This window comes from Myodes glareolus, chromosome 24, assembly GCF_982192425.1.
Source record: "Myodes glareolus chromosome 24, mMyoGla1.1, whole genome shotgun sequence".
Taxonomy (NCBI): domain Eukaryota; kingdom Metazoa; phylum Chordata; class Mammalia; order Rodentia; family Cricetidae; genus Myodes; species Myodes glareolus.
The window spans coordinates 22,328,500-22,341,524 of record NC_142049.1 but is presented as its reverse complement, the minus strand read 5'-3'; the positions used below and the strand labels follow the sequence as shown (position 1 = coordinate 22,341,524).

The 13,025-nt window shown below is 50.8% G+C and overlaps 1 protein-coding gene across 1 annotated transcript in view; it reads right to left on the bottom strand.

The window, feature by feature from the left end:
• St8sia2 (ST8 alpha-N-acetyl-neuraminide alpha-2,8-sialyltransferase 2) overlaps positions 1-12,608 on the bottom strand; it is a 74,288-nt gene extending 61,680 nt beyond the window's left edge. The window contains exon 1 of the mRNA XM_087901302.1: positions 12,347-12,608. Coding sequence (XP_087757428.1) covers positions 12,347-12,444 — 98 coding nt within the window. The 5' untranslated portion in view covers positions 12,445-12,608. The remainder of the gene's footprint in view (positions 1-12,346) is intronic.
• Between the last annotated feature and the right edge of the window lie 417 nt (positions 12,609-13,025).

Sequence of the window (13,025 nt, the reverse complement as noted above, 5' to 3'; positions counted from 1 at the left end):
ATCAGACTAGTGCATCCTACATCAACCATAACATTTTCTGGGTCTATTCTCCTGTATTTTGCTAACTCAACTTTATTGACTCAACACTTGCCTTTAAATTGACTCACTTAAAAACTTAAATGAATTTATCACAAAAGACATCTTTATATCACTACCATAAATAGAATACCAATATCCCTCGCCCTAAATAGAAGGTAATAGCAAGAATAAATACAATTAAATTCTTGGCTGCCATCCTGCTCAGGGGCTCTCTTTATCAGGAAGAGCAGATGGGTTTTAAAAGTCTCCCCTATGCTTAGCCTCCATCACCCCTAGAGGCCTCCCCTCTCTGTTCATGACAGTGGTGTTTGGAATTAGACCACAGGCTGGGCAGGCCACCAGATCTGCCGAGGAAGCCCCAGACCGCTGGAGGAACCACTATGGCGTGTGCCAACTGTGAAGCCAGGCCATTTGCCATCTGAGTGATCACAGCCAACCAACTCACTAGAGGGCTCAGGGAAGCTGAGGACGACTTTGCTGTCCAGCTTCTCCAGAAATTACCATCTGGTACCACGGGCCTAGGTCAAGGCTGTGCCTAGACACACCGGAGCCTCTTTAGACTCCTGAGTCAGGTCAACCTTTGGTGACGATTCCTCCCGGCTTTACCTCATGGCTGAGGAATGTAGCCAGCTAGACTGAAAAATTTAAGGTCCCTCTTCTGGCTTTATAAAGCAATTACTGTACTCGGTTTCAGTTACCAGTCAGATTGCTCTTACAGGGTGTGTGTGTGTGTGTGTGTGCACTATAGCACAGCCATGGAGGTCGGAGGACAACCTTGGGCATTGGTCTTCACTTTCGGTCTTATTTGAGCTGGTCTTTCTGCTGTTTGCCAATGCACACCCCTGGCCTTCCAGATTCTGAAGATTCTCTTATCTCTGCCTCCCAAGTTGCTGTAGCAGAATTGGGATTAGAGATGTGTGCTACTGCACCTAGCTTTACATGGGTCCTGGGGATTCAAACTCAGGTCCTTGGGCTTGGCTGATAAGCAGTTTGCCCGCTGAGCCATCTCCCCAGTACCTCCTGCAGTGTTTTTATAATAAATGTGTAGTCTACATAAAGAGCTCTTCATATACACATGGGGATCTCACTTGTGCCTGGGATGAGTTACTTCTTTCATTTTTACATCCATTGGAGAGTCACTCTAGGGGAACTCTGTTTTGGGCAGAGAGACATAGGCAAATTCTCCCTGGTGAGTAGGCACCGGGTCACTACAGAAGGCAGGGAGGGCAGTTACACTGATGTATCCTTTAGTGACCGGGACATGGCTGCAGAAATGCATCATTAAGCGATGTGTGTGTGTGAACGCTACAAGTGTTCTTGCAAACACGGGCGGTGCAGCCTTCTGTCTGATGACTGTATGCTATGGCCTATTGCTCCTAGGATCAAACACCATGTTTCTATATTGGGTCCTACAGACAACTGCATACAGTGCTATCTAAACTCAGGAAAGGCGTGTTATTTCTCAGCTCCATTCCAGCCTTAGGGAGATGTTTTGGCATGTGCAGCTTGGGGTTGAGCAAAACATCATTTTTATGGTTTGTAATTATATTGCCACTAGTGTGTGTGTGTGTGTGTGTGTGTGTGTGTGCACATTGCCTGGGGCCTTAGTACATGGCAGATACAGACTAAGCAGGCCTGAGGTTCGGCATGTCTTCCAGACCTCTAGGTGATGTCCAGAGTTGATGGTCTAAGGACCCCACTTTGAGTGAAAAGACCCTAGCCTAGTGTCTCTCAATTCCTCAGAGGGCCTAGCAGTGGCAGGATCTCCTGGAACTTGTCCAAGATGCAAGTTCTCTGGTTTGGACAAGCCTTTGAGGATGTTCTTTCTGGTTCGAGGGCCATTTTACGGACCTCATACCTCCCAGAAGCCATATCAACTACATAGTCCCATTTTCTTGCAGGTACTGTATGGTGTGAGCCTGACAAGAAAGGGACCACAGGACCCCAATTTTCCTAGTCTTGTGGTTGCCAAATCAGAAAATCCAAAGTTTTAGGCTCTTGTCGAGTTCAATCTTGAGTCAAGTCGGGGACAGTTTCAAGACATCTCCCCCTGCAGAAGACTGAGCAAGGGAGAGAAGGAAGCTGTACAAGGCATTGGGAGGGGTCTGAGTAGCTTTGGCCTCACTCATTTCCACCACTGCACTGTGCCTTCCATGAACTTGAGTGTTTATGGGACCCCAGGGACCCCCTCCACTGAATTTAGACAGGCAGGCAAGCCAGCAAGTATTTACACAGTGGCCACACAGAGAAGCATGAGCCTGTACTTGCCATAGTCCTAAATCCCAAGGGTTAGGGATTTGGGCCACGTTCAGCAAGTCTAGCCAAACACACTCATGCTATAGCGATGGTGTGAGCTTTCTAATTCCCTGTTTCTGCCACTCCCTCGCTCTCTGGCATGATTGCCTCCCTCCCATGCTTCTTGGCATCGTATTACCTTCTAAATGAAATAGTACCCTAATTGATGTTGCTTTGTTAAAACCATACCATGCTCTTAAAATAAACCAACATGCCTGAGCACCTGCCAGGCATTCTCTCACGTGTGTGTGTGTGTTTTCAAAAATTGTAGTAAAACACGTGCAACATATACTATTCTGAACTTGTTTGAGTGTTCTGTGCAGTGGCGTTTAGTACATTTCTGATTGCTGTGCAGTCTTCGCCACCATCCCTCTATAGAACTCTTTTCATCTTGCAAAATAGAAACTTGACTCCCCCCACCCCCGCCAACGGTGACAACCCCCATCCTATGGAGAATCTGGCTGTTCTAGGAGGCTCCTGTATGAGGAATCAGGCACCGTCTGTCTTTTAGTGACGGCAGTAATTTCGCTTAGTTTAATGGCATCAAGGGTCATCTGCGCAGAATGGAGCATTGTTAGAAGTTCCTTCATTTTTAAGACTGAATAGTATTTCATTGTATGTGAAACACATTCTGAGCGTCCATTCATCTGCCAATGGATACGAGCTGCTCTCACCTTTTGCCTATTGTGACCGACACCTCTGTGAACAGTGGTATTTTGCATACCTATCTGTTTGAGTCTTGGCTTTCAATTTTTATAAAGTTTTGGGTGATTTCATTTATTTTCCTTTTATGTGCATGAGTGTTTTGTTTGCATAGATGTCTGTGTAGGGAATCGAATTCTCTAGAATTGGAGTTAGAGATGGTTGTAAGCTGCCAGGTGGGTGCTGGTACTTGAACCTGGGTCCTCTGGAAGAGCAGCCAGTGCTCTCAACCCCTGAGCCATCTCTCCAGCCCCGCTGTTTTGTTTTATGCATACCCTTTAGTGAGATTGCTAGACTGGATGGCATGGAGTCTGTATTAGGGTTTGGGGGAAGAGACTGTTCTATTTGCTTTCCTTAGTGGCTGCAGCATTTTGTACCCTACTGTTTGTAGTCTGCATAATCACAAGGAGACCGTGGTTGAGGAAACTGAGGTTCAGAAAAGGGGGTCATTTCCTTGAGGGCCCATGGGTAGTAAGTGTTTCTCCAGAAGCCAGCACATTTCCACCACCCAGTAATAGCTCCTTGTTGGTACTAAGGTGGAGCCTGGTGTCCTGCCTCAGGGGCAGCAAGCACAGCTCCAGCAAGAAGGTAGTGCAGAAGTAAGGCTCTGGGTAGCATCAGGAAGAGATTCATAGGAAGACCCAAGTCCTCGCTCTATGGGGTCAGAGCCACGGTTGGCAGCCTGGGTAGGTGGTGGGAAGGCCTGTGAGCCATGACTGTTTCCATTCTGCCCAGAATCTTTTTGTGGCCTTCTGCAAGCATGCCCAGACACAGCGAATAGCACCACGGTTCCTTTCACCTGTCTCTTCGCTTCTCAGAAATGAACATTTTTTTTTTAGGACATTAGCTTGGGCACCTTCCATAGTTCACTGGAAGTCAAGCCCTAGGATGCCGCTCTGGGAGCCTTCGTGACCTACAAAACAGCAAGCCAAAGCCACCGGCCCAGGCAAGCTCCCTCTCTCCAGACACCCTATGCCTTCACTTCACCTCTATTATTTAAACTGTCCTGGCAATAATGTGAACGAAGGCGTGAGTTGCCCGAGGTATCGCTCTCCTGAGTGAGCCCAACACGCTTAGCCTAGAAACTAGAGATTAGGAAACCCAACAGCAAACACTCAGGTCTTAGTGGGCAGAGAGTCCAGGAGCGTCTGCCCTTTCCTCAGCCTTGGCTGAACTGCCAGACCCCATGTCTGGCAGTGATGTCACCATGCTGCTAGACTACAGACCATCTGTGAGTCTCTCCTACAGACTCAGAAGTTTCCAGTATCTTTTTACAAACCTGCAGTGTGGCACAGACAATGGAACAGAGTAGAGGAGGTCCAGGGCAAGACTAGAAGGGCAATCTAAACATCTTCAGTACCAAAAAGTAGCTAGGAGCAGTGGACGGAGGCCAGGGCCGGGTGAATGCAGCGCCTCTTGAACTTGCTGTGTGGTCACAAAGTCCCAGGACCTCTCTGAGCCTTCAGTACTTATCTCCAGATGGTCAAACAGCACAACTGGAGTACTTAGTGAGGTTATTAAAGTGAGCTCTGGGGGCGGGGGGGGGGTCAGGCCCTGGAAATGGGGCACCCTAGAATGAGCCACCTCCTTGCTGAAGCCCTGTGTCTTTCCTTCTTTCCTTACCAGGCTTTCCTGGCCTGGGGCAATTGGCAATGTGAGCCCATCCTTTCTTCTCTGGAAGAAAATTCCTCCAGGCCTTGCTTCTCCTTCCCTCAGTGAGTCAGCCCCCCCCCCCCAGCCTCCTCCCGCTGCTTCCCTAACAAACATCTTCCACAGTCATTCTGATGGGAGCAGCTTGGGGGCAGAAGGCTGCTGGAGGGGAGGCAAAGGCAATGGTGTTTTCGAAGCTGCCCGCCCCCAATTCCGTATAGATCTTTCCAGCTGTCATGGCCCATTATGTCCTGGGCTCCAGCAACCCAACCCTGAAACCTTCCCTAGCCTTGGTGTGTCTGCATAGTCCTCTCTCACACAAGTCTTGCTGTTTTGGTGACTACTCCTTTGGAGAGAAGTGCATGCCCATTTCATTAATGGATGCCACTCAATGCATCACTTTCGCGTGGGGTTGGGGATGGGGTTCAGATCTCACTTCTGCACTTTACTAGCTGTGTGACTCTGGATGAATTATTTGATGGCTCTGTGCCTTGGTTTTCTCACCTGTGCAATGGGGATGAGAATGACATCGACCTTATCAGATGGCCGTGAGGCTTAGATATCCAGCACCCACAAAATGACTTAGTCGTTGCTGTCTATTGGCACCTTCCCTCTGGAGAAAACAAAACCAAACTGTGTGTAGAGGTGGGTTGTGTCTTCCGGTGTGGTTCCCACCATGAACCGTTAGGAACCAGACCCCAGAAAGTAAGATTTTAAAAGCTCATAGCATTAAAAACAAAACAAAACAAAACAAAACAAAACAAAACAAAACAAAAAAACAAACTGGGGTTTGCAGACACTGGTTCCCAACTCGTTTGGTCAAAGAAGAGGATTATTGGGTCATTTCCCAGGACTTTCTTCTAAGTGTGGTCATCTTAGTAGCCACAAGAAAAGGAGAGCAGCATCTCAGGGCATAGAGGCTCTGAAGCAATGGCAGCTGGGAACTGAACACTGCCTAACTGTTCTGGAAACATTGCACCTTTTCTTTCTTTTTTATTTTTTCCTTTTGCATCCTTTATCCTTTCTGCACATCAGCATCTGGGGGACCACTGGTCAGGGGTATCATCTGGACCGCTAAGCTATGGATTAAGAAGCTACAGGAGCAGAAACTGCATCCCTGAAGTTTGGGGTGGGGGTTGGGGTGGCGGCGCTGGCGGCAGGGAAATCCCCTTGACAGAGTGGAGAGTCTCCCTCTTGCAATGCAGATTTACAACTCACACAGCAAGCGAGGCGTGATGCAGGATTTTCCAGGGAAACAAATCAGCTCCCCCAAGTGCTTGCCAGTGTATCAGGAGGAACAGAGCTGCCTGTGTGCAGTGCAGCCGCGCTCTCTGCTCTCCTCCACCGAAGCTATCTCCTCCTTGCTACTGTGCAGTAGGTGACAGCTGAAGACAAGCAAATTCAGGGACAAACAGGTCCCGTCAGGACACCGGACAGCCTCCTGGCTGGGTGATGAATTGTGGACAACTGGGGAGAATTTAAAACCAGCCCAGCTGCCACCTAAGAGAGTGACTAATCTCAACCCTTAAGGATGAGACTAACACAGCAGAGATAGCAGGCGAGACCCAGACTGGCAAGAAGGCAGCCACCGGGGATGTCACCCTGGCAGACCTCTAGGGAGGGACTTGTCTCCATCACCCCCCTCCCCCCAGAAGGAGAGAGCCACAGCCATGGGCTCAGTGGGCCGTGGAGTTCTTGCTATCTGCCATCTGCCTGTCTAACTCAGTTTTGCTCTGGGCAGATGTGAGATCTGATCCTCCTGAGCTTATCTAGATCTGTGCAGCATCCCCAGCCTTGACGGGTCATCATGATCCCCTAGTTGGACAGCGTTTTAAAAATAAATGCACTACTTTTAAGTATCCATAAAGAACATTGGGAGATGGTACACATAAGGGTGAGGGGACTTTGCATTTCTATGTGGGCCGTGTCTCAGAGATGTCACTTTCAGTGTCCTTCCCGGGCTGTACCCTTCATGCTGCACATGGTAGACATGCCACGACTTTCTCATGAAGTGGGGGTGTTCAACTGTTAGTTGAACAGTGGGGATCTTTAGAGCCAGAGAGACTAGGACCTGACTTTGCTAAACCTTAAACCTAGGTTTGTTTGTTCATTAAAAGGTACTGCATGGGTTTCATTATTTCCAGCTTGGAGTCCTGGGCCACAAGCACCCCAGGATACCTATGAATGCAGCTCGTTACAAACTAACACACTAACTTAAACCATTATGACTTTAAAAAAAAAGTGATTTGTTTTAGTAACTCGGTCAAGTGGGCTCTTGAGGGTGAACTTGTAGATGGCAATGTCATGTGGCAATGTCAAAAGGTCAGGTATTCCTGGACCATATACTTCTCAGGAGGAGCTCGGACATAGGCTCAATAAAACATAATCGTGAACTCTGTCTTCATAGGGCACTTGAATGATGGGATGGACGGTCAAGGTGCACACAGGATGAGCAACCGAGGAAGGTGGGGCTGGGAACGTGATGCCAGAGCAGTGAGGAAAAGGGGCATGGGAAGGGGGCAGGGAGAGCAGGAAGGCTAGCGCGAATCAGAAGTCCCTGAAAGGAGGATGGGCGTGTGCAAAGGGATCGAAACGGGCAATCATGGAACAGTGCAGAAGCTTGTAAGCAATCCAGAACGGAACAGGTAAAACCCTGGAAGGATGAACGAGAGGCCGTGACCAGGTGGCATCCACTTCTGTGCATTCTCTCCTTAAAAAAGTGAGACGCTCTCTAGAATCCCACTCTTTGTGTCGAGTAGTTATAATTTTTCGCTTTTCACCATCCCCAGATTGTGAAACCTAAACAGTTTTTAAAACCTAGCAACTCTGCACTACAAGGGGAAAGAGGCCTTGTGCACTGAGTTGGTTTCCAAGACGGATCTCTATTTACAATTCAGATTCGATGCTGGAACAGTTGGCATCAAGGACTCAGAGCAAGGGAGTTAAAACCAGAACGTCTTTCTCTTCTATTTTATCTTTTAATTGTGTTTATGCTTGGGTGAACTATACTAGGGTGGAGGAGGGAAAAAAAAATGAATGCCTCCCCCAATGAAAAGGGCCACCTTGAATAAACACAGACTCTTCTCACAGAGTGGAGGATGCAGCTGCCCAAGGCCATGTTCTTCTGCATCCACCCAGACCCCTCCTCTGAGAAGTGTATTTCACCTTGTGGTTCCTGGATGGCAGGAGTCACTGCCTGCTCACAGACCGGGTCTCATTGATGAGCAGAGCTATCTCCTCCTCCTCTGTTACTTTTCTAGACATGATTTGACATTTAATATGGTCCTAGGACCCTGGCATGATGCACTAGATGGCATCCATTCTGACCACTCAGATAGCCATTCTAACACATCCATTCTCGAGACAGATTGTTTGCTAAATATCTTCACTATCACCCCTGCTCTGGGTGCCTGGATACAATCAGGAAAGTCTGATTCAGGTGCCACTGGAGTCTAGCTCGCAAGAGAATGAGAGCGCTACCTCCGGCAGAAGATTTAGCCCACAGTCTGCCTGACCTCTGGCCTATGACCTAGGGTCAAGTACTAAGTGTTTCATTACTAGCAAATTAACTCACAGCTTCAGTTTCCTTCTGGATAAACTAGGGGTAGCAACAGTCCCCGCTGGAGATGGGTGGAGTGACGGGTCAGTGAACCGATGCTCCCAGGTAGTCAGCGTTGGCCTGGTACACGGACCTCAATGAACAGAAGTTCTTGGTGCCACTGGCTGCTTGCCATTGGAGTACCACAGGGATAGAATATGTTAATGTCTTGGACAGCCAAGAATAGCTCTCAGCTCGTAAGCACTCAGTTCATGCTAACCATCATTACCATCCCCCTCGGTGCCACAACTGGGATTGTTAGGGTCACCAGCTACTCATTTATCTTTTCAACAGAGTTCTGTAGTGTTCCTAGGATTATAATGGCTCATCTGGTGACTAGCGCATTGGACAGCAAAGGTGGAGACCTGTATGAGGCTGCCTTCCATGGAAACCACCACCGTATGGCTTAGATATTTGATAGTACATCAAACTAAGCCTACCTCATAACCCCGGGAGCTGTTTCGATGGGAGAAGCCCTTTGTGGCCTGAGGATCTCCGAGAGCCACCTTGCCCAAGGATGTTGTGTGCCTACCTGTGCCAGACTGGGAAAATCCATACTTCTTGAATGACTTCTGTGGGCCAGTTGTGAAGGCAATGTGCTTGACACAGCAACCATGAGCCACACTCCTTCGGAGGCGTCACACTCAAGACCAGGATGACTCAGTTTACCTGAGTATCAGTGGTGCAGCCCAAAGGAGCTATGAACGTAGTCCAGCGCAAACTGTAAACTTATTTAAAATGTTGTAAGGTTTTTTTTTTTTTGTCATTTCTTTTGGTAACAAGATAGCATACTGTGGACTTTGCAAATAATGATGTCATGTCACAATATCTAAATGCTGAACATGCCTGATCCAACATGGGCCAGCTCAGGAGGTGCTCCTGGGGTAGGTATGTGGCTGCTTCACCAAAGTCCCATTCAATTGCTGACTCAGAACTTAAACGTGATCTTTGCTCTCAGGCAGGCCTCCTTGGGTGCTTAGCAGAGAATTTGCCTTTGTACATGGTTTCCTGCCTGGTGCAGTCCCAGCTGAATGAGAACAAGAGTGTCAAGAATGGAACTTGGAAGAAAATCACTCAGAAAGAAGAGATGTCTCTCAGATGAAACCTCTGAAAGAGAGCTTTACCCCTGGTCAGAGCATCTGTAATACAGGGGGCGGGTCAGAACCACAGACGCCACAAACCTACAATCTCATTTTCTAAGAAAGCATCGAGAGACTTCGGAAAAATGGGTCTCCAGGTCATGCGTGAATGCGTGTGTGTGTGTGTGTGTGTGTGTGTGTGTGTGTGTAAAAGAGAGAGAGAGAGAGACAGACAGACACACACACACACACACACACACACAGAGAGAGAGAGAGAGAGAGAGAGAGAGAGAGAGAGAGAGAGAGAGATTTGCTTACTTCTTTCACTGTCCATTCCTTAATTCTTGGGAAACCCATCCCTAAAGTGATTCTCTGTCTTGCTTGCCTGATCACTGGATCTCAGGCTCCCATTGTCTGCTGCCTTCCAGAATCAGCATCCCCAGCACTCCAGGACCATGGTTCTCTCTGGCGGGTAATTGGTTATTCTTTCTAGCAGAGGTAACAAGGGCTGATACAAGAACACTGTGGTCCTGAGTAGAATCCCAGGCTATCCTGAAAAGCACAGGACATGGGAGAGTCCTCTTGACAACCCTCCCTAGTTTCTGTGATGGGTCATTTACCTACACCTTCCTATTCACATCCAAGATGGTTCTAGGAGTCAGTGATTGTTCTAGGAGTCAGCTAAGGAGTGAGGTTTTAACAAGTGGGATTCCCATCCTCCCTGCCCACATTATTCTTTCCTTCACCATGCATGGCCAATGCAATAAGCCTCCTCCCCCCAGGTTAAACATGGATGGGACTGTCTGCAAGTGGAACTGGTCTATTGATGCCAATCACGTGGCCCAAGGTGACTACATCAAACTAGGAGAAAGTCGGTGATGACTGACCAAGCTAAATGTCAGTCAGCCCAAACACCAGAGTCAGCACGGAAGGTGCTACAGCAGACGTCAGTGTGGGCTAGGTGGCAGTTTTCTTTAGGTAAGGGGCAAAAGAAAAAGAAGTCGGATCCCCAGGTGGAGCATATCACAGAGGATGTGCTCACAGCACCGAGCTCTAAGTTTTCAGTATACACTGTTTAATGTAAATGCCGCTCTGGAAACTCCTAATGGTATGCTGGAAAAACCTGACCCTGGACAGTGGAACTTTCAAAATGCCTTTGACAGGCAAGAGAGACACTATGTGTAACTGATCTTCTCATTACATTTTAAAAATTAAAAGTCCCTGGCGAAATAGAAGATACTCAGTAAGAAGTTTAGCAAATTGATGAGCAAGGGTGTTTGCTTATGGGAGAGGCAGCACGTGTTCTTATAACAGAACTAGTGGGCATCTGGGCCCTTCCTTTTCTCTTCGACAAAGGTCACCCAGTGGTCTGGGCCAGGCAGAAACCCGGAAGTGCAGAAGGTCCATCTTAGCATCACGGTATCTTCCAGTATCCCAGAATGTGACTTCACCAACTTTTGTTGCGACCGGTGGTTCTCTGGCAACACACCAGAACAGCTATGGGAAAGTAGCCTGTTTCTGCCTGTGCTTAGGCGCTGGCGGCACATAGTGGGTTAACTGAACACTGGTGAAAGTTTTCAGAGTTCTAGGGGAAACCGAGGATGAGAAGAATGGCGCCGAAAGGGGGTCGTGAAGCATAATGGAGTCCACAGGATGTATTGTGCGTTACAGAGAGGGATAGTGTCAGAGCGAAAGCAAAGAGCGGAAAGAGACACCTGCCTGCAGGATAGGGTCCCCAGGGCTTCAGCATCTTGGATTCTGGTCGCTCTCTGTTTTGGAGGGGCCTGACAGCACGGCGCATCCTCTGTTCGTGTGGATAATGAAGTTGGACAAAGGAGGGGCGCACGCAGCATGGGACGCCCGTACGTTTGGTTCCTCGCAAATACCACAGAGGATCGGATTCGCCCACTGTCTGCCATCCTATCTGAGACCTCACCCTTTTCCTGAAGGCCACCTCAGAGCCCTACTTCTTACACGTCCACCACGCTTTGGAGGCTCCGGACAGGGGTCGGGCTCCGCGTGCAGAAGTCTGAACGGCCAGGCGCCAGCCTCAACCTAGGGGGCACCCTGATGGTGTGACGGGCTCCTTCAGAGAGCTCATTCCAACAAGTCCTGGACCAGGAGCAGCTCGAGGTTGTGGTCCCGCCCACCCATGAAGAGATGGGGACAAGCTGAGATCGTGCGCTCCTGGGGATCCTGGAGCCCACCGGCCGGCAATGGAGACTTTCCGGCAAGGTCTCCATCTCTCGGCGCCCACTGTGAGCGCACAGCAACCCAGGGTCGCATGGGGCGTCGCAGGGTTGGCTGAACATTCAAAGCCAGCAGAGAGCCCAGGTCTCCAGCCCCGCGCGCCACACCTTAAGCAGTGCCAACCCCCCCATGCCAGGTTCCTGAGCTGGCTGGCGGGAGGCGTGGGAGCGTGCCTGTGTGTGTAGAGCATATTCCCCTACTCCGGAGTCGGTGCAGAGTCTACCTCACTCAGCTCCCGCCAGGGGATTCCCCTCCCCCAGCTCAGAAATCCCCGCGCGCCCCCTGCCCACTTTGCCAAGGCGAGAAAGCGGCCGAGCCGGAGACAAAGAAACTCCTGCCTCCCTCCACTCTCCGTCCTTCTACCCGCCCGAGACACTCCCCGGCGCCCTCCCTCGACCCCGGCGACACCGCGAGCGCACACGCCAGAGGAAGGGACCAGGGGACAGGGAACAGGGTGGGCGAGTCCGCTTTCTCCACGCCGCGCGGCTACAGCTGCCCGTGTACCCCGCCCGGGGACACCCATCGGCAGCCGCGCCCCCATCATCCACTCCCCAAAGCGTCCCGGGCCCCTAACACTGCCAACCCCAGCCCAAACCGCCAGCACCGTCCCTCCAGCGGAGCGACTGGGGGGCGCGGCGCACACAAAGCGGATGGGGAGAGTGGAGCCTGGGGAGGGGAGGGGAGGAAGAGATCCCGCCGGAGCTCGCGGCACGGGCCCGGGGTGGCTATTTACCCGATTTCTTCTTCGATCTCCGAGATGTCTGCGAAGATGAGGAAGACCACAAGCAGCGTGAGCGCGGCCAGCATCCAGCTCCGGAACTGCAGCTGCATGGTGGGGTCGGCGCCCTCCGGGACCCGCGCGCGCGGGCCGGGGCGAGGAGCTGGGGCTGGAGGAGCCTCCGCGCTCCACGCGCAGCGGGGCACACACCCTGCGCTCTGGGCGAGTCTGGGCCGGTGGCGGCCGAGGCGACAGCGACAGACAGGGGTTGCTCAGGCGCGGCGAGCCTCTCTCTCTCTCTCTCTCTCTCTCTCTCTCTCTCTCTCTCTCTCGATCGCTCTCCCTGCTCCTGCCCGCCCCTCCCCTCTCCCCTCCCTCCTCCTTTTCTCCCCTCCCCTCCCCACGCCCCGCACCGGGTTCCCGGCGCAGTTTGACAGCTTTGCTCCGCGCCTTGCCTGGCCTCCTCCCACTAACTCCAGCGGCCAGCCAGCTGCCTTTGCAACTCCCACCCGAGAAGGGCTCAGAGAATCTGCCACTCCCGGCCTAGGCAGGCTGGGCTTGGGCTACCGAAAGCGATCCGGAGACTGGCCTGAGCCCCGGGTTAACTCGGGGCACTGGGACTGGCTGGCAAACGGCCTCCGCCTTCCTCTCTTTGTCCAGCACCCTCGCTTCCTCTCAAAGTTTTCCCGACACA